This window comes from Pristis pectinata, chromosome 13 (genome assembly GCF_009764475.1).
Source record: "Pristis pectinata isolate sPriPec2 chromosome 13, sPriPec2.1.pri, whole genome shotgun sequence".
In the NCBI taxonomy this organism is placed as follows: Eukaryota; Metazoa; Chordata; class Chondrichthyes; order Rhinopristiformes; family Pristidae; genus Pristis; species Pristis pectinata.
In genome coordinates, this window is record NC_067417.1 from 29,479,647 (window position 1) to 29,502,251 (window position 22,605).

Genomic DNA, 22,605 nt, shown 5'->3' on the forward strand with positions numbered 1-22,605 from the left:
GAGGCAGCAGCACTACCTAATGAGCCATGGTGCCACCCCTTGAATATCTTTGTTGTAGTCAGGGATGGATTGAATCTCAATTTAGAATATTTGGATACTTGGGCCTTCTGTATCCTTGCCAACTATCATCATTTCATACTGATAATCAAAATTTGCGGATCTGGTTAATGAATTAAGTCAACATTGAATGAAACTTTTACCAGTCTGTACATCAGCAGGGTCTCCATCCACCTGGATAAACGATTGCAGACCCTTAACTCATAACGCAACTGGGGAATTTAAATTCAACTGATAACATGAAACTGGGGCACAAAACTAGGATCAGCAATAATGATGATAAAACTATAGAATTGTTGATTAAGACCATCTTGTTCATTTCAGGGAAGGAAACGTAGCATCCTTTCCATTCTTATCTATATGTGACAGCCTGGTTGACTTTTGAAATGGCCCAGCAAGGTATTTAGTTCAAGGGAAATTAAGGATGACTTTGCCACCCCACGAAAGAATGAAACTAAATCAGATTCCTAACATCAGAAGACAAATCAAAAAGCTGGAAAACACCATTAATCAAAACATTCCAGGGGACGATCTCCTAGTAAATATATGCTTTGAAGCATCAGAGCACAGCTATTAAAATTTACAATGAAAAACTGTACATTTGTATTCTTCTGAACTCCCCAACCTCTTTTAGTACAAGTGAAGGAAATATGAGATAGAACAGTAACAAGTCAAGATAAATCTATCTTTACCCATGGTAACTCTTGCAATTTGTATGCCACATGAGAGGTTACTGAGTTTTTCTGTTTGCACAGAAAGAAAAACATGATTACAGAATGACAACAACATGCAAATAAATATCTGGAAATGCCATATATTAAAAATGAGTTAAACTTATCAAGTCACTTTGAAGCAATTCCCTTCTACATTTATTAAGAGCAATCTTTCCGTTACACATTGATTTTCTGAAATATAAATATTTTATGATGTGCATGATATTTGTACATGCACTGCATCTTTTAAATTAACTTGAGAATAATTCAGAGCTTTTCAACCACCCTTAGAAAGGTTGTTCAAAAGAAAAAAAAATTAGCCTACCTTCCTGAAGTGTTCTTCAGTATGGCCAATGCATCAGGGAACCCATCCATATTATAGTCCCCTAAATGAATTGAGATTGGAAATGGAAAAGGCAACAGGTCTGTTGGCTCCCGTGATGCAAATCCCCAAAGGGTATCACCATTCTTCAGGTTTGATAAAATGGGTATCCACTGTTAATGTGAAACATAATTTTTTTAAGGAAAAGTCTATCAAGACCAAACATAAATTAACCCTTCATATCACATTTCTAATCCCCTTTCTCACACACAATGCATCAGTTGGAATTCATTCATAAACACCTCTCTACACAAGTCTACCAACTCCCACAGCTACGCTGACTACTCTTTGTCCCACTGTGCCTCCTGTAAGGGTTCTACTCCATACTCCCAGTTCCCGTCTCCACCATATTTGATCCAATGATGAGACTTTCTGTACGGATGCCTCTGAGATGTCTTCCTTCTTCCTGAACCATGACTTTCCCTCTCCCATTGTTAATAAAGCCCTTGAACACATCTCATCCATTTCCCACGCCTGTGCTCTCATACTGTTTCCTCCAGGACAGAACAAGGATAGGGTTCCCCTGGTCCTCACTTTCCAACCCAGCAGCCTCTGCATTCAGTGGACCATTCTCCACAATTTCTGCCTTCGAAAGAGATACCACCACCAGATGCATCTTCCCCTCTCCTTCCCTGTGCAGCATTCTTAAGGGGGAGGGTGAGCAGCCAGAAGTCATGGTCCACGTCAGCACCAATGACATAGGCAGGAAGGGTGATGAGGTCCTGCAAAGTGAGTTTAGGGAGTTGGGTGCTAAGTTAAAAGACAGGACCTCCAGGGTGGTGATCTCGGGACTGCTACCCGTGCCACGTGCTAGTGAGGCAAGAAATAGGAAGATAATGCAGTTTAACACGTGGCTAAGGAGATAGTGCAGGGGGGAGGGCTTCAGATTTTGGACCACTGGGCTCTCTTCCAGGGCAGGGCAGGTGGGGCCTGTACTAACGGGATAGTTTGCACCTGAACCAGAGGGGGACCAATATCCTTGAGGGAAAGTTTGCTAGTGCTGCTCGGAGGGGGATTTAGAGTTGGGGGGGGGGGGGGGGCGGTGGGAACCAGAGTGGCAGGGCAGCAAGGGGAAAGTAGATGTTAAGCCTACAAGCAAAGACAGAAATTGACTGGTTGATGAGCATAGTGGGACTAATGTTCTGAGATGCATCTATTTCAAAGCAATGAGTATTGTAGGTATGGCAGATGAACTTAGAGCATGGATCGGCACATGGAATTATTATGTTTTAGCCATTAGTGAGACTTGGTTGCAGAAGGGATAGGACTGGCAGCTCAATATTTCGGCATTATGTTTTAGCTGTGATAGAGAGGGAGGTATTAAAGGGGGACGGGTGGCATTACTCATCAGGGAAAATGTCACAGCAGTGCTCAGAGAGGACATACTGGAGGGCTCATCTACTGAGGCAATATGGGTGGAACTGAGGAATAAGAAAGGGATGACCATGTTAATGAAACTATAATACAGACCTCCCAATGGTCAGCAGGATTTAGAGGAACAAATTTGTAGAGAGATAGCAGACAGTTGCAAGAAATACGAGGTTGTGTTAGTAGGTAATTTTAACTTTCCACATATTGACTGGGACTCCCATACTGTAAAGGGATTGGATGGGATAGAGTTTGTCAAATGTGTTCAGGAAAGTTTCCTTAATCAACATGTAGAGGTCCCAACTAGAGAGAGCGTGATACTGGATCTATTCTTAGGGAATGAGACAGGGCAGGTGACAGAAGTGTGTGTAGGGGAACACTTTGGATCTAGTGATTAGGGGAACACTTTGGATCTAGTGATTAGGGGAACACTTTGGATCTAGTGATCATAATTCCAATAGTTTCAAGATAATCATGGAGAAGGACAGGACTGGTCCTCGGGTTGAGATTCTAAATTGGAGTAAGGCCAATTTTGATGGCATCAGAAGGGATCTGGCAGGCATAGATTGGGATAGGCTGTTTTCTGGCAAAGAGATGCTTGGTAAGTGGGATGCTTTGAAAAGTGAAATATTGAGAGTACAGAACCTGTATTTTCCTGTTAGAATAAAAGGCACGGCTAGCAGGTTTAGGGTAGCTTGGTTATTGAGGGATATTGAGGCCCTGGTAAAGATAAAGAAGGTAGCACACATCAGGTATATGCAGTTAGGATCAAATGAGGCACTTGAGGAGTACAAGAAATGCAAAAGAACATTTAAGAGAGGAATCAGGAGGGCAAAAAGAGGACATGAGGTTGCTTGGCATTCAGGATGAAGTATTCAATTGGATTCAACAGTGGCTTAGCAGGAGAAGCCAGAGATTGATAGTAGGTGGTTGTCTCTCTGACTGGAGACCTATGTCTAGTGGTGTGCCACAGGGATCGGTGCTGGGCCCATTGCTGTTTATCATCTATATTAATGATTTAGATGATAATGTGATAAACTGGATCAGCAAATGTGCAGATGACACCAAGATTGGGGGCGTAAAGCTATCAAAGCTTGCAGCGTGATCTTAACCAGCTAGGTAAATGGGCTGAAAAATGGCAGATGGAACTTAATGCAGACAAGTGTGAGGTGTTGCACTTCAGGAAGACAAACCAGGTTAGGACTTACACAGTGAATGGTAGGGCTCTGAGGTGTGTGGTAGAACAAAGGGACTTGGGAATACAGATCCATGATTCCTTGAAAGTGACATCATAGGTAGATAGGGTCGTAAAGAGAGCTTTTGGCACATTGGCCTCATAAATCAGGGCATTGAGTACAGGAGTTGGGATGTTATGTTGAAGTTGTACAAGACGTTGGTGAGGCCAAATTTAGAGTATTGTGTGCAGTACTGGTCACCAACCTACAGGAAAGATATCAATAAGCTTGAAAAAGTGCAGAGAAAATTTACAAGGATGTTGCCGGGACTTGAGGACCGGAGTTATAGGGAAAGATTGAATAGGTTAGGACTTTATTCCCTGGAGTGCAGGGGAATGAGTGGAGATCGCTACATGGTAGTGTAGCGGTTAGCATAACGCTATTACAGTGCCTGCAACCTGGATTCAATTCCGCCTACTGTCTGTGAGGAGTTTGTACGTTCTCCCTGTGTCTGCGTGGGTTTCCTCAGGGGGCTCTGGTTTCCTCCCACATTCCAAAGACATACAGGTTAGGAAAGTTGTGGGCATGCTATGTTGGCGCCAGAAGTGTAGCGACACTTGTGGGCTGCCCCCACAACACTCTCTGTGAGAAGATGCATTTCACAGTGTGTTTCAATGTACATGTGACTTATAAAGATATCTTATCTTATAGAGGTATATGAAATTATGAGGGGTATAGATCGGGTGAATGTATACAGGCATATTACCCTCAGGTTGGGTGAGACCAGAATTAGAGGATATAAGTTTAGGGTGAAAGGTGAAATATTTAACAGGAATCTGAGGGGAAACTTCTTCACTCAGAGGGTGGTGCGAGTGTAGAACGAACTGCCAGCAGAAGTGGTTGATGCGGGTTCAATTGTAACATGTAAGAGAAGTTTGGATAGGTACATGGATGGGAGGGGCTTGGAGGGATATGGTCCGGGTGCAGGTAGATGGGACTAGGCAGAAGATCCGGCGACATGGACTAGATGGGCCGAAGGGCCTGTTTCTGTACTGTAGTACCCTATGACTCTAAATCCCTGGTCAACTCTTCCATGTCCAACAACCATCCTTCTTGCATTACTTTCCCTTCCAACCATAGGCGATGCAACATGTCCTTTCGTTCTTCTCTTCCCACCACCCAGGGACTCAAAATCTTTCCAGCTGAAGCAGCGGTTCACTTAAAACTTCTTCCAACCTAGTGTACTACATTTGCTGTTCACAATGTGGTCTTCTCAACAGTGGAGAAATCAAATCCTGATTGGTTGACTGCTTTGCCGAGCATCTGCATTCAGTCCATAGGGGTGACCCTGAGCTTCCCTTTGCCTGCCACTCCAATTCCCCATCCCACTTCCACTCGGATCTGTTGTTCTGTGGCTTCTTGCACTCTTACAATGAGGCCCAATGCAAGCTTGAGGAACAGCACCTCATCTTCTGTCTGGCAAGTTGTAACCTTCTGGACTTCAATATGAATAAAATTCTACAACTTCAGTTAACTTGATTTCTCTGTCTGTATCAGTTGACCATTCTTGATATTGGCTCAGCTCATTTGTTATTTTTTCCTCCTTTTCTTTCACCTGCTGGGTATGTCTTCCTGTTCTGAATTTCGCAACTTCTACATTCTTACGTCTATGTTTTTTTGTCCATGTTCTCATGCTCCAACTGCTCCCATTCACTCATTGGCCAAATAACTTTGTTTACAGCTTATCCCCAATGGTCATTCTGGTTTTACCCTATCAGAAAACTTCACTCCCCCATCTAATCTGTAGCCTTGCAAGCTTCTCATCTCCTTTCTAGTCCTGACAAAGGGTCTTCAACCTGAAACATTAGCTCTGTTTCTTTTCCCACAGGTGGTGTCTGCCAGCTGAGTATTTTTGACATTTTCTGTTTTTATTTTACCTTTCTACTATGCACTTACAAAATAATGACACAGTGCTCTGCTGCTAAATTCTGTATTGGAGGTCTGTACAGAATCACATTTAGTTAAAGAAATTATATATCACTACTTTAAATTTCACTTAAGTATTTGCTTGTATTTAACCAGTTATCAATAAAAGTTATACAATGCTGAAAGTGCCAGTACTTGGCAGCAAAAAAAAATCAGTTTTCTTAAATTAGCTTGAATAAAAATATGCACAAAATCCTGCAAGGTAACCAGGTATCAAAACTTTGCAATTATGGGCTGTTTTACCTAGATAATTCTCCAACATTGGAGAATTTCTGACTAACCAATTGCCCAATTACCCAACCATAGATATTCTCTTGTGTTCTCTTGGCAATTTTAAACTTGCTTCATTTCTAACTTTTCCCTCTCCTGATGAAAGGTTCTTTATCTCTCCACATATGCTGCCTGATATTCTGAGTATTTCCAACATTTTATGTTTTTAATCTGATTTTCAGCATCTGCAAAATATTGTTTATTATGACATGGACTTCCAAATTGAAGCCAACAAATTAGATCGTAATGTCTGGTAGAGATACGGGAAGCAATCACACATAGGTTGCAATGGACAGCAGATCAAAGCATGCAACTCAATAATCAGGGAATGGAAATTCCACTTCAATTGCAAATCCACACATGATGCAATTCTATCTACCCCAGAAACTCTCGTTCTTGATTCTGTCACAAGCAGAAAAGAAAGTAATTTGCTATAGGTTTGTGATAATTAAATCAAATCATTTAGGGATTACACTTTTCTTCTGATCTTGTCCTTCTGCTCAGGATTTCTTGCTAACACAGATAAGACCAGATGAAACAGTTCAAATCTTTGCCATAATGGAATATTGGTCTATATTTTGCAGTTGCAGTGATGATGAAACCACCCTTGAGCCATGTAAATGAGAATCGTTTTGGGATTTCTGCATACGTGAAGTTTAAAGCAGAACTCCTAAAGTTGCTGTCAGTTATTCAGTAGGAACAGTCTTTACAACACTTTTATCCCTTGCAGTAGTTCAACTTTGCAGTTTACCATAATTTGAATGACTAATATCCCGTGAACAGTAACTATTATTTTTACATATAGAATCACCACTGTTGCACATCACTGAAACTCCTCTACACATAGATCGGTAGTCATTCCAGGCCAAATGTATTGTCTTAAATCTGACTTTTTAGGCTGGCTCATCTTCCAATTGCAAAATCCAAGCATCCCATCATTTATTGCCATTGTACGCTGATTAGCTGCACGATCTGCTCCTGATTAGCTAGAGTTCACGCCCTCTTTGTTCTCTGGCCACCAACAACATGTCTCCTCCTCGTTATCATGTCACATAGGGCCACACGTGAACCGTTTGTCCTTAGATAAGTCAGCTATGCCAAGGTTTATCAGTCTACAGCTTCCTTGTGAATTTGAAATGGTCTTTCATTTTTTAAATTTTCTTTTAAATTTTAAATTTTATTTACAGCGTGGTAACAGGCCCTTCCGGCCCAATGAGTCCGCACCGTCCATTTTAAACCCAAATTAACCTACCCATGCGTCTTTGTAATGTGGGAGGAAACCGGAGCACCCGGAGGAAACCCATGCAGACACGGGAGAACGTACAAACTCCTTACAGACAGCGACAGGAATCGAACCCCAATCGCTGGCGCTGTAATAGCATAGCGCTAACTGCTACGCTGCCATGCTGGCCATCTATCAGCATTTTCCTGCTTGAACAGATTCTGTAGGCTTCTTGTCACAACACAAAATAATCCATTACAAGATCCTTGCCCTGTTGTTTTCTACAGCTGTATTCTTTGCCATGACAGTTTTGTTCTCCTCCGACTACAAGGAGATCAGGAAGATAACCCCATACCACCTTCACATGCTACACTCTTTGCTGCCCCCAACAATTTCAGGAAAAATCAACTTAACTTGAATATCAGGTATTTACAAAGTAAAATATGCTGAAAATGTTGTGCTTTGTTGCATGAGCTCTGAATGAGATTTTAATGGCATACAGAGACATAATTTTTGCTTAATAGATTCTTTGGGTCTAGGGTAACCTTTTAGTATATATTATTTTATACAATTATAATTTGTTCACATAAATATTTCCAATTATAATAAATTTTAAAATAATTTTGTAAAGAATTTATGATATTTCATTTTCAATCTTAATCACGTTCATTCCAATCTTTTTTTAACTGCTCTGTAAAATATTTTATAATATTAGTTCAAAAAATGCTTTATTGCAGTTCTTTAATAGAATTGGTTGTCATGTTCACAACATCAACAGTTGCTGGATGCCAGGGATCCAAATGAATAGATGCCTGACAAGAACCAGCACTGGAAGTTCATGCTACAGAGATTGCCAGATCTTTGTAGCAAGCCTTTTGTGTGAGGTTAGCAGTGAGTACCATTGCTATTCTGGTGACAATGGAATCCAGACCATTGCAAAATATTTATAGATCGGTCTATAAAACAGCACTGTAGCTTCAGCATTCTAATACTTATTAGAATTACAAAGTAGGTAATATAATGTTTGCCTTAAAGATGATCTTGGACATGCTGGTCCACATTAGGGAACGAACCTCATTATGTTAATTTAAATTCACGTTAACTTTTGTCTGTCATGTTTGTAATGCTGCTGCAAAAAGCTAATTATACATTGTGTATGTATGCCTAAGACAATAAACTTGAACTTGAACACATCCCCAAAAAGCATTAAAAACATGCCAAAGCCCACATCACATTGTTAAGCCATGAGCCTTAAGCTGGTATACAGCTTTATGGAAATTTTAGTAAGGTTTCTAATGACTGCTTTAGATTAATTTGTTGCAATTTAATAAACCAGGCGTCTCTTGGGTTACGTGCAACCTAACATGTTGCCTTAAAATAATTCACCGGATACTACTGACAACAGGTTACTTTTCAAAACTGCTTAGATCTGGAGCAAGAAGTAGGAGTACTCCTTCCATCTCCTTAGCAATGCTGCTTGAGAGAGAACAAATGAAATAATATAATTTTCTAATTCAGATATAACACTGCCATGTTTTCTATTTACCATTCTCTTGTAGACTTTGCCATTAGTGTTGGATCTGCTACATTACAAGGGGACAAAGAACTGGGTTGTTGTTAAATTACCTTTCTTTTGTAGTCATTTTCATTTGTGGTGTGTCTGCGACATTACAAGACGACACAGCAGAACTAGACTGCTAACAAATTACCTTTCTTTTGTAGTCATTATCATGTGTGGTGCAGCTGGTACATAAAGGAACATAGCAGAACATGGCTAACTTAGGCCAGCCTGTCGAAAATGAGTATGAATATCTCTGGTAGATTCCTCTCAGTTAAAGATCTGCAAAGTGCAGATTCCAAATTTATTTTTTGAAAAAAGCAAATCAAAGAAAGGTTGCAAAATAATGGCTTAAACAAGGAGTCAGTTAAAAGATTCTGTAGAATTTGTAATCAAAACCTTGTCTCTTCATTTTCAAGTGCCAAACCAATATTACTAGTTGCCATCGCCGTTATTCAGCCTTTTGCCATCTCTCAAGGAGACATTGAAGTGAACATATAAACTTTGTTATAGATGTAGTAAAGCAAAACTGGGCCCATCACACCTCCTTCTGCTGCAGGGAGAGAACCATCAGAAAGTAAATTTTGGACTAAAAAATACTATCAGGAAGTTGTTTAAGAGATAAATTTCCAAATTGGTAATGAAAGTAACAACAGAGAATACAGACAACACCTCAGCTTTTGTCTGGACTTGTTGCAGCTTTCCAGACTCTATCAAATTCTCCAACTTTAGTTAACAGCTTTTCTCCGTCTGTAACCAAACTAGCTATTTCAGCTGTTAGTCATCCATCTGTGATACTGGCTCAGTTTTTCTCTCTCCTTAGTACAACCTGATCTACTGGGCATGTCTTACAACGTTGCTATAAACAACACAAAGAAACATAATGACCATCTAAATGTCCTCATTAACCCATATGGGCTGACTTCACCATAATCACAGAAATTCCCTTTTATCCTATCCATCCCACATCCTCTTGTTTTATCCCCTCCCCTCCCCCCCCCCCCCCACAGTTCTGACGAAGGGCCTTCAACACAAAAGGTTAACGGTTTCTCATTCCACAAATGCTGCCTGACCTGTTTCTCAATAGCCAACTTTTTGATCAAACTTTTGGTCACTGCTCAGATGTCTCATTTTGTGCTTTTTTTGTCATATTTTCTTTGATAATACTGTGTAGCAGTTTGGCAATTTGCAATATTAGTGCTATATAAAGGAAAGGTTCTGTCATCTAACAAATGTATATTTATTTCAGTCTTGAAAGCTCCATTTGTCCTGGCATATACAGCCTTTTGGGGTCGGGAATTACAGATTTTGCAACCCTTTGTATGAAAATGTACATCCTTATTTTGTTCCAGAACAGCTTTGTTGAGAGATTCTACCACCACCTTCTGATTTGCACAGTAATAGGAGTGTTTTCTTTAAACATTGCTGATTTTCAATGAAGGCTTATTTTTAAATTGTGACCAATTACATCAACATGCACCTTTTTTCTCCATAGATGCTGCTTAACCCATTTAATTCTGCCAGCTTTCTGTTTTTTTGTTCCGTTATTACTCTAATCTACATGTTAATCCATTGGGCCATTGTTGAGACAATCCTAAACACAGTTTAAGAATCTATCTACACTGTAATGCCAAAATATAGTACTACAGTTTAAAATTAACGTCAGTCATAAATGTACTGGACCATACCCGTTCAGAGCCTGGCACAGTCCGATAAATGGCACTTTCATGGCAGTTCTCATCTATGCACACAGGCAGTAAATGTTCCTGCTGTCCATCTCCATCTGAGAGAGAGAAATAAATCTTCAACTTATTGAAGTGATTGAAAATAATTGTTATGAAAATAAATTATACATTAATTATACAAGAAGGAATGTAGTCATAATGATACAGCATAATAAATACAAAATATCAATCTTGAGTTATACAGTGCCAGAACTAGCTTAGTTTATTTCAAAGAGGGAATAAGGGACCTCTGAAAAAGGTTGTTGGGTTGTGCGGCAGATACCGGTTCACTGAGTTCTTTCTAAAGTGAACTGCAACTGCTTCTGGGAAGGTGGACTTAATCTCCAAAAAACCAAGGTATTTACTGTAGTAGACTAGTTGAAATCTTATAATAGGATTGGAGAGAAATTTTTCCAGGTGTTTTTCCCCTTAACCTATCTGTTTTTTAACCTCTTTCATGAGATTATATGACTTTCATGTATGGCGGAGAGTGTAGATATTGTGATGCAAATGGCATGGAGATTTAAAAATTAAAACTCTACAAAATTGATCCTACCATGGCTTACTAAGTAATTATATATGGCATTAGATTAAAAGAAGAATCTTATAATGCTGCCAAGAAGAGTATTAAAAAGACTAGTAAGCCTAAGGATTAGAAGATTTTGAAGTAGCAGCAATAGTGATAAAAAAAAATTGATGGAGAAGAACACTTTAAAAAGAAAAGCCAAAAGGTAGGTGATATAGGGTTGGCAACAGGAGAGAATACACTGCAGAATAAAGAAATGTCTCAGACATTTAACAAATATTTTGTATCTACCTTCACTCCAGAAGACATAATAGATGTAATAGAGATGGAGGTGAACCAAGCATCTACTAACAGTGAGAAGCTGTTTCACTGAATAGAAAGGACTAAAGAAACATGGGGGAACTAAAACTGTTTAAAATGTGTTGATACTTCCATCCCTGCAAATTACTGCCCCCCTCCATCCTCAATTCCCTCTCCAAGTTCCTTTAACAGGCTAACACGAGAGACTGCAGATGCTGGAATCTGCTAGAGGAAGTCAGAGGGTGATGACTAGGTTGGGATTGGTGCAAAGTGAATAGAGTGCTGTGTGTTCAGAGGGGGTGAGGTTAGGGTGGGTGAGGGGAGTGGAGAAGTTGAGCAATTGGAGATAGAAAATTCAAGACTGGGTAAAAGGCCTGAAGGGGGTGTCAAAGAGGAAGGACAGTGTTGGTGACATGAGAAGGGGTCATCAGTGGGGAGTGAGGAATCATGATGCAGGGTTTCAACTCAAAACGTTAACAATTCCTTCCCTCTCCACAATGCTGCTCGACCCGCTGAGTTCCTCCAGCAGACCGTTTGTTGCTTCCTTAATATGCTATCATCTACAACATCCATGTCTATCTTTCCCAGAATTCCAAATCTGAAGTTCTCCCATTATCCCTGCCTTAGTATCCAAATGACATGCAAAGACAGATTTGACATTCTTTATGAATGTAACAAAGGTAATTTCTTGAACCTATCGGCAATCTGTGTTTTGGTTGAGCACTCAAGGTTGAGGGAGCACAGAGGCACAGTGAGTAGAGCTGCTGCCTCACAGCTCCAGCAATTCGTCTTCAATCCTAACCTCCAATGCTGCATGTTTGGAATTTGTACTTTTTCCTCATGACTGCCTGGGTTTTCTCCCATATCAGTAAAGATGATGGGTCGATTGGCTACTGTGAGGGCAAGTGGTAGAATAGTCGATGGGGATATGGGGAGAATAAAATGATATTAGTGTAGATGGGTACATAGTGGTCAGTGTGGACTTGGTGGACTGAAGGCATGTTTCCACACTGTGCGATTCTATGACCATTTGTCTTGAACACCTATTCATTATCACCCAAGTGGGCGAATCATGCTTTTCTTGGTTCCATTCCTATCTATCTACTTAAAAAATAATCTCTATCTGAAAACATCATGTAAAATAAAAATCTGAAACTTTGGGTTGGGTCTCAGTGGGGAATGCCCAGTTTCAGTTTTTGCAAGAATCATTCTGCTCTCGTCCTCATTACAACCTTAGTACAAATGCAGACCAAAGAGTTGAATTTCAGAGGCAAGATGTGAGTTGCTCAAAGTAGCATTTGTCTGAATGTGGCATTAAGGAGTGCTAGTTAAGTGCATCAAGGAGAAAACTCTCCAATGGCTGGCTGAAACTTTGCACAAATGAAGATGGTTGTTGGAGATCACCCTCGGCATTACTGCAGAAGCAACTTAGGGTAATGTCCTAGACCTAACCAATGTCAGCTGCTTCATCGATGACCTCCCTTCCATCATAAGGTCAGAAGTAGGGCATTCGCCCGCTATTTTACAATATTCAATTTTATTTGCAGCTGTTCTGCAATTGAAGCAGACCATGCCTATTCAACATCTGCCTACAGCAAAAGCTAGTCAACATTAAATCATGGGGTGATAAGTGACAAGTAATATCCACACTACACAAGCGCTAGATGATGACTATGTCCAACAAGAGTCCAGCTACGTAACCTTGATATTAATGACAGTACCATCACCGAGTCTTACACCCTCAGCATCCTGAGGATCATGATCGACTCAACTGGACCAGTCACATAAAATATCATAGCTATAAGAACAGATCAAAGGTTAAATATCCTGCTGTAAGTGAGCCACTTTCTGACATCTCAAAGTTTCTCTGCCATCTAGAAGGCACAAGTCAATAGTGTGATTGAGTACTCTTAGTTTTCCTGTATGGGTGCAGCCCCAACATTCTAAGCTCAACGTCATCTGGGGAAAAGTAATCCCCCATTTCATTGGTACCCCATCCACCACCCTAAACACTTATTTCCTTTGTGGCAATGATATCTACAAAATGCACTACAGTTACTTGGCTAGGCTACAATGATAGAACCTCCAAATTCCACAATCTCTACCACCAAAGACAAGGGCAGCAGGTGTATGGGAACACCACTACCTGCCTGCTCTTTTCCAAGTCGCTCATCATCCTGACATGGAAATATATTGTTCCTCCTTCATTATCATTGGTTCTAAATTCTGGAACTCTCTTCCCAGCAGTGTTGTGGGAGGACCTTCATTAGGACTGTGGCTGTTCAAGAAGGTGGCTCATCACCATGTTCTAAAGGCAGTTAGGAATGATCAATAAATTCTGCAAATGATTTTAAAAAGATGATTTTTATATACACCATAACAATAGATTAAGTTGTTATTTTGCTGTACTGAGTTAGCCTTAGGCGATATCACACACTTAAACTGAACCGAATTTAGTTAGAGGTAAGCCTGATCAAAATAAACATACTTGAGTTTAACTGAATGTCTCCATAGTCACTAATGAAGACCACAAAGGTCTGTTATATGCTCATTACTATGACTGTAGTCTACAATAACTTCAGTCTGAGCAAATGATCTGAAAATTTTAGATTATTCTCAATAACAAGAACTGATGCCCTATTCGGTTTACAGGGGAACTACTGATTTTCTGTGAAGTCATTACTGTTCATTTTTCAGATGAGCTTCTGTGCTGACTTGGTCATTCAGGTCACCGGAGTTCCAAAGCTATTCACTGTCTAGAATTACGGGTAAACAATTCAGTATGCAGTTGTTGTGCCAAGTCTGTTCCCAGGAAATTAGGTTTCCTAATTAAATGCAAATAAAGCCCTGGGGACAAGCATTTGCAGATGAACAGAGACTGGCTTAGTGGGACCAATAATTAGCACAAAAAAATGTCATGCTTAAATGGCCTAAATAAGCAAGTGGAGCAGAAAGCTCACCAACTAGCAACAAAGCACATTTAATGTTGAATCTGTACTCCTTTTTGTATCTAAGTGTGAGTTTTCTTAGCAGAATCTCTACTTCAGCAAAACATAAAAGAAGTAGTCACATGTCTTCATCAGCATCTTGCTGTTTCACAGCAGGTTAACAATTCCACATCTATTACCAGAACAGAATCCACACTTTGGATTGCAGAATATTTACATAAACTTCCAAAAATAATTCTGAGTGTGGCTTTTTGGGTCTGCATTGCTTGAAAGATTTAGTTTAGCATTCTTGTATGTGAATGCAGTTCTCTTTGTCATACATATTTCAAGCAACCAGAAATGCTGAGTATTCCAGCATTTTTTGTTTTTATTTCAGATTTCCACGACTTGCAGTATTTTGCTTTCAGGAAATTGGTATGCAATTTGTAAATTAATGAAAAATGAACCCTTTGGTAGAATATCCTTCTGGATAAATTAGCTAAGAAACAAAAATTTAAATAACTGTTTACATTAAAAGTCAATTCCAAGTCTGACTTCGAGGTCTGATCATTTAACCTGTGGCATGTGGTGCTTGTAATCTCCCATTGCATCATGTTTTTTTATATCTGTCTGTGGGTTCCTGGCAGGTATCATAAACAATTTGTTCAGCAATTTGTTTCTCTTTGTTGCCAAGAACCAGCCTGTGAGTCCACGGTGTGTTATAAGTCTAGTGTGGATTGATGACTGGTGAAGTCCAACAATATTTGTTGAAAAGCTAGGCACAGCTTGCATCATGGACTGGTTGCCAAATAACAGCTGCATTTTTACTTATGATATGGGTACTGACAATAGGGCAGCAAGGTTGTATGGATGTAGTCTGACAATATTAGCAAAGTCAAAAACTTAGTCTTCCTCCCCTTCTGGCTTCAAGAGCCCAGATTCCCTGAAGTGCACACCAAGGCAGATCTGCACAAGTAGTGTAGCAATTCAATTGCCCCATCCGCTTCTCTTTCTGACCTTCCCATAAAACACGCTAATCTTAGCAACTTCTTTACTCAGTTCTTTGCTAGATCTCCCAAATGAGCAATTACTGGTCCATAGCTATATACAGTATCCCTCAATTCACTTGCAAACATTTGGCACCTGTGACAACATTGTGGATGACTGTGTCAATAATGAAAAACACTATGATGCTGGAGAAACTCAGCAGGCCAGACAGCATCTGTGGAGAAAAGCAAGTGGTCAACGTTTTGGATCAGGACCCTTCTTCAGGGCAACAATCAACAATGTGTCAACAATCTGGCTCAGGGATAACTTGTTTGCTCTGTCAAAGAGCACAGCATAATCTGCCCGAAAGAGGCATGCACCATAAATTGCCTAATGTTCCTTATGTCACATTTTGGAATGTAGAGTTCCTTTCAGAGTTTTAAGCAATGAAATGTGCGATATAGTGATGGATTCAATCACTACAGCAGAAAGCAGTATAACTTCATTGTAAAGAAGAACCATTAAATGTGCTGTTCAATGCATAACTGGACTTAAGAAATCCACACCATTTCATGTGGAACAAGGCTTGCCACAATCCCACCTTTTTTAACCTCTTCTAGCAGTTGCATGTATCTGCAAATCCTTTGTGTTTTCTTATTCCCCCCTAGTCCTCCATCATACTCTCACTACAAGAAATTTGTGGGAAAACTCTAAGGCTGAAATCTTCTCCTGGATCCAAAAAGTAACAGCACAAGTTTTATTTTCGACCTTAGCAGCTAAAGCAGCTGAAATGGGACCAAAAAGTGCGCACAGTCTCAGACTAATCACATAGTCCTGAAGAAGGGTCCTGACCAGAAACATTGACAGCCTGCTTTGCTCCACGGATGCTGCCTGGCCTGCTGAGTTCCTCCAGCATCATCATGTTTTTCATCTAGATTCCAGCATCTGCAGTCCTTTGTTTCTCTAATCACATAATCCATTCTACATAATATTGGTCTTCTTGCCCAAGAATGAAAGAGGACTTTAGAACAGCCAAACTAACACCAAGGACACAGAAAATGATAGGCGGATTCTGAAACAGTGAATTACATTCACTCACCGATTTTCGGTATGCTCCCTCAACATCTCAAACAGCATTGGACATACTTTCAAAATAAATCAAATGAATGACCCTAATTTCTCCAATGCAAAATATGTAATAAACTTGGAGGCAGTACTTAAATTGCAAACCTACTTGATTATTTTTTCAGTTGCTTCAGAATAATTTTTTATTGCACTAACATTATACAATATCACATTACATCTTAGTGTAAAATTAAACAGCTTTTACAGAAGCAGCCTGGGAGCCATTGGAGCAGCAGTTCCCTTTCAGGTCCGGTGAGCGTATTTAAAAAGCTTAATAAGTGGAGGGCAACTGAAGGGTTAAACAGAGTGTTGCGTGCTTGATTAGAGGGTGTGTGTACTTGAGGTAATTGGCAGGGACAAATATAAGGAGGGTTAATGGAAGAGGAGCAGCTGGTGAGGAGTAGCTTAGGGTAGGAGTGAAGCTTTGAGTTGAGGGGCTTTGGTGAGTTTGCTCCCAGAGTGGTAAGGCTGGGTAAGTGCCTTTAATTAATTTAATTCACAGAGGAATAGGTAATGGAGGCAGCAGTTAGGGCAGTTGAGTGCTCTGTATGCAGTATGTAGGAAGTCAAGGATGGCACACTTGTCCCTGATGACTACACCTATAAAAGGTGCATCCAGCTGCAGCTACTGACAAAGAGTTAGGGAACTGGAGCTGGATGAACTTTGGAGCATTTGTGAGGCAGAGGCAGAAATAGACAGGAGTTTCAGGGAGATAGTCACCCCTAAAAGTCATGAGGCAAGTAGCTGGGTGAATATCAAGAGGGAAGGGGTATAGACAGAAAGAGCAGAGCACCCCTGTGGCTATTCCCACCAACAGTAAGTATATCGTTTTGGATACTGCTGGTGGGGATGACCTACCAGGGACAAGTTGTAGTGGTTGCATCTCTGGCACTGAGACTGGACCCTTTTCTCAGAAAGGAAGGAAGGAAAAGAGAGCAGTAGTGATAGGGGATTTGATAGGGGGAGAGATTAAGAATCCTAAATGGTCTGTTGCCTCCCTGGCGCCAGGGTCTGCGATATCTCGGATCAAGTTATTGATATTCTCAGGAAGGAGGGTGAGCAGCCAGATATTGTGGTCCATGTAGGGACCAATGATGTGGATAGGGAGGAGGAGGTCCTGCAAAGAGTATAGAGAATTAGGTGCAAAGTTGAAGGACTTTGCAAGGTTGCAAGGACTCCAAGGTTGCAATCTCAGGATTGCTACCCATGCCATGTGCTAGTGAGGCCAGAAATAGGAAGATAATGCAGTTAATTATGTGGCTAAGGAGATGGTGCAGGAGGGAGGGTTTCCTATTTCTGGACAATTGGGCTTCCTTCCAGGGAAGGTGGGACCTGTTCTGATGGGATGGTTTGCACCTGAACTGGAGGGGGACTAACCTACTTGTGGGTAGGTTTGCTAGTGCTGCTCTGGGGGGGGGGGGGGGGGGTAAACTAGATTTGCAGGGGGAAGGGAACCAGAATGTTAGAGCAGATAGTGAAATGGAGGAGGTTAACAGTCATGCAAGGACAGCATGTTCTGACGGAAATCAAAGGTTTGTACGTGATAGAAATGTTCTCTGGTGTGTCTATTTTAATGGAAGGAGTATTGTCGGTAAGGCAGATGAGCTTAGGGTGTGGATTGGCACATGGGATTATGACATTGTTGTTATTAGAGACTTGGTTGCAGGAGGGGCAGGACTGGCAGCTTAATGTTCTAGGGTTCCATTGCTCCAGACATGATAGGAGGGATGAAAAGAGGAGGTGTGGCGTTACTAGTCAGGGAAAATATCATAGCTGTGTAGACAGGGCAGCCCAGAGGGCTCGTCTACAGACTCCATATGAGTGGAGCTGAGGAATGGGAAAAGTGTGACCACCTTAATAGGGTTGTATTATAGACTGCCCAATAGTCAGAGAATTGGAGGAGCAAATCTGTAGAGAGATAGCAGAGCAATGTAAGAAACAAAGTTGTAATAGTAGGGGATTTTAACTTTCCACATGCTGACTGGGACTCCCACACTGTAAAAGGGCTGGATAGCTTAGAGTTTGTCAAATGTGTTCAGGAAAGTTTTCTGAATCAATATAGAGGTACCAATGAGAGAGAATGCAATACTTGATCTCCTATTGGGGAACCAGACAAGTCAGGTGTCAGAATTGTGTAGGTGAATATTTTGGGTCCAGTGACCATAATGTCATTAGTTTCAAGTTAATTAAGGATAGGTCTGGTCCTTGAGTTGAGGTTCTAAATTGGAGAAGGGCCAATTTTGTGGAAATGAGAAAGGATCTAGGAAGAGTGGCTTGGGATAAGTTGTTTTCTGGCAAAGATGTGTTCAGTAAGTGGAAGGCCTTCAAAGGTGAAATTTTGAGTGCAGAGTTTGCATGTTCCTGCCAGGATTAAAGGCAAAGCTAACAGGCATAGGGAACCTTGGTTTTCAAGGGATATTGGCGATCCGGTTAAGAAAGAGGTGTATAGCAGGTATAGGCAAGTAGGAACAAATGAGGTACTTGAAAAGTATAGGAAAAAGAAAGAAAATACTAAAGGAGGAAAGCAAAAAGACATGAGATTGCTCTGGCAGATAATGTGAAGGTAAACCCAAAAGGTTTCTACAAGTATATTAAGAGTAAAAGGATAGTAAGGGACAAAATTGGTCCCCTAGAAGATCAGTGGTTGGCTAGGTGTGGAGCCTCAGGAGACGTTAAATGGTTTTTTGCATTAGTATTTATCCAGGAAACTGGCATAGTGGATATGGAAGGAAGGGTAACAAGCAGTAGTGTTACGGAACATAGAGATTAGAGGAAGAGGTGCTTGCTGCCTTACAGCAAATAAAGGTAGATAAATCCCCTGGACCTGACATGATATTTCCTGACCTTGAGAGAGACTAGTATAGAAATTGCAGGGGCCCTGGCAGATATATTTAAAATGTCCTTAGCCATGGGGTGCTATGCCAGAGGACTGGAGGGTAGCTCTTGTTCCATTCCTTAAAAAAAAATCTAAAAGTAAACCAGGTAATTACAAGCTGGTGAGCCTGACATCAGTAGTAGGTAAATTATTGGAAGGTGTTCTGAGAGATCAGGTATACAGGTATTTGGACAGCCAAGGGCTGATTAAGGATAGTCAGCATAGCTTTGTGCATGGTAGATCATGTTTAACAAATCTTGTAGAGTTTTTCGGGGGTTACCAAGAAAGTAAATGAAGGAAAGGCTGTGGATGTTGTCTACATAGACTTTAAGGCCTTTGACAAGGTCCCACACGGGAGGTTAATTCAGAAGGTTCAGACACTAGGTATTCATGGAGAGGTTGTAAACTGGATTTAAAATTGGCTGTGTGGGAGAAGACAGTGGTAGTGGATGGTTGTTTCTGAGACTGGAGGCCTGTGACTAGTGGTGTGCCTCAGGGATCTGTGCTGGGGCCATTGTTTGTTGTCTATATCAATGATCTAGATGATAATGTGGTAAATTGGATCAGCAAGTTTGCTGATGACACTAAGATTGGAGGTGTAGTGGACAGCGAGGAAGACTTTCAAAGCTTGCAGAGGGATCTGGACCAACTAGAAAAATGGGCCAGAAAGTGGCAGATGGAATTTAATGCAGACAAGTGAGGTGTCACATTTTGGAAGGACAGATCAAGGTAGGACATACACAGTAAATGGTAGGGCACTCAGAGTGCAGAGGAAAAAAGGATCTGGGAGTTCAGATACATAATTCCCTGCAAGTAGAGTCACAGGTAGACAGGCTTGTAAAGAAGGCTTTTGGCATCCTGGCATTCATAAATCAAAGTATTGAGTATAGGAGTTGGGATGTTATAGTGAGGTTGTATAAGACATTGGTGAGGCCAAATTTGGAGTATTGTGCAGTTCTGGTCACTTAACTATAGGAAGGATATTGGTAAGATTGAAAGAGTGCAGAGAAGATTTACTAGAATGTTGCTGGGTCTTCAAGAGTTGAGTTACAGGGAAAGACAACAGGTTAGGACTTTATTCCTTGGAGTGCAGAAGAATGAGGGGAGATTTGATAGAGGTTTACAAATTATGACAGGTATAGACAGAGTTAATGCGAGTAGGCTCTTTTCACCTAGATTAGGAGAGATAAGTATGAGAGGACATAGCTTTAGGGTGAAAGAGGGGAACAATATTGGGAACTTCTTTACTCAGTGGTGGGAGTGTGGAATGAGCTGCCATCTGATGTGGTAAATGTGGGCTCACTTAAGTTTTAAGAATAAATTGGATAGATACCTGGATGGGAGAGGTCTGGAGGGTTATGGACTGGGTGCAGGTAAATGGGACTAGCGGAATACCGTTTTGGCACAGACTAGAAGGGCCGAATGGCCTGTTTTCTGTGCTGTAGTGTTCTATGGTTCTAAGTGATCGTGCTTTCCATATAATACAATAGAAATTGGTGCTTTTTGTAAGTAATATCTCCAGTGCCAGTTTCATGGAAGACTAAAGGTTATGTTTTTTATTTCCAAATGGTACATTTTAAATTCCAAATTAGTTGAAAAATTATTGGATTACATGCATAAACAACTATAAAATGATCATTTAAATTTGGAATCAAGTTTGGTGGCCCAGCATATTAATCACCATGACTTTTGCTGAGGAAAATGAGGGACCTGATATAAGAACACAACTATTCACCAGGGGGAATCTTGATCAGCAGAATAAGTGGGTTGAGGAATGGCAAATGGAGTTTCATTAGGATAAGTGCAAGGTGTTGCATTTTGGAAAGTCAAATCCAGGTAGGACTTTCATAGTGAATGGCAGGGCCCTGGAGAGTGCTGCAGAACACATGGACCTTGGAGTTCATGGAAAGTGGAATCACAGGTAGATAGGGTGGTGAAGATGGCTTTTGGCACATTGGCTTTCGTCACAGCATTGAGTATAAAAGTTGGGAGGTCATGGTGCAGTTGTACAGGATGCTGGTGAGGCCACACGGAGTATTGTATTTAGTTCTGGTTGCCCTGCTATAGGAAAGATATTAGTAAACTGGAAAGAGTGCAGAAAAGATTTACAAGGATGTTGCTAGGACACAAGACTGAATGGGAGGTTGGACAGGCCAGGACCTTATTCCTTGGAGCAGAGAAGACAGGTGATCTTACAGAGGTGTATAAAATGATGAGGGGCATAGGTACAGTGAATGCACTGTCTTTGAGTTTTGGAATTAAGAACTTGAGGGCATAGGTTTAAAGTGAGAGGGGAAAGATTTGATAGGAACTTGAGTGGCAACTTCCTCTTCACAAGATGTTAGAGGTAATTAGGTGAAAAGAGCAGTAGGGAAGGGTAATATTTAATACCATTATTGCAGCAAAATGCAAAATTTTATCTGCAATGTAAATTTGTATCTTTCTGTATTTAGGACTTAAGCATATGTTCAATTACTATGTATTTAAAAAAAAACAGCCAATACAGAAAGCAAATCATACCAAAATCTGCAAAAGTGGATTGTCCAGTTTTCTTGGCATTTGGAGGTTTTTTCATGGCATATGGATCAGATGCTTTGGAGAAATTTCCATCCTGTTGATGATAAATATTTTGAACAATTATGAAGCTCTCCTTGGCACAGACTTGAACCAAAATGTCTACAAGCAGCTCACATGCTACTTTATTGTTCAAATGATTATTTCTCCTAAATTAACTTATTTTTGTATTCAATTCAGTATTCAATTTTGTATTTAATTCAGTACATACAATTAAAAAATCTTGCAATAACAGCTTTTGCAGTCTTCATTCTAACCAGTTAATTTGGCACTATTGTCATCTGAATCATAAGTCTGTGGTTTCAAGTCTCTCTGCTGATTATTCAGTGCAGCACTGGGGACCTCCAGCTTTGAGAGGTGTCAGTTCAAATTACACATTAACACTTCTGTATCAATTTGACTTGGAAGATTGAATCAAGGTTTAAAGGACAACATGGATTTTTATGGTGCTCCATCTGGAGTTCCATGGTAGAGTGGGAGTATGCTGGAATTCCCATGCATATACAATGGGGAATCTGCCCTCTGATCCAGAACCAAATTATATCTGGTGTAGCATTTGCAAGTAAGATCATTTGAAAGGCTATAAGGAAAAAATGCAAAATGTTAGATTAGTGTTTGCTTAATGTTTAATTAAGTGTTTGTGAGTGACTTTGTTCTTTGACAAAATGATCACAATTTTACTTCACACTTAAATAATTTTACTTCTTAAATTCCAGATTGTGACTTTGCCATCTGCCAAAACTAAGGAAGTTCTGTGTGGATGGAACTTGTTCTGGCCCACCTACATGATCCAATTAACTTTTTTTGAAATGAAGACCCATCCACTACATAGGGCC

The 22,605-nt window shown here is 40.5% G+C and overlaps 1 protein-coding gene across 1 annotated transcript in view; it reads right to left on the minus strand.

Annotated features, from left to right (window-relative positions):
• Nucleotides 1-22,605, minus strand: part of itfg1 (integrin alpha FG-GAP repeat containing 1) — a 157,996-nt gene that overhangs the window by 95,736 nt on the left and 39,655 nt on the right. Inside the window, exons 8-10 of the mRNA XM_052028085.1 lie at nt 21,716-21,806; nt 10,420-10,514; nt 1,096-1,265 (exon numbers count right to left, since the gene is read on the minus strand). Of these exons, the coding sequence (XP_051884045.1) occupies nt 1,096-1,265; nt 10,420-10,514; nt 21,716-21,806 (356 nt within the window). The remainder of the gene's footprint in view (nt 1-1,095; nt 1,266-10,419; nt 10,515-21,715; nt 21,807-22,605) is intronic.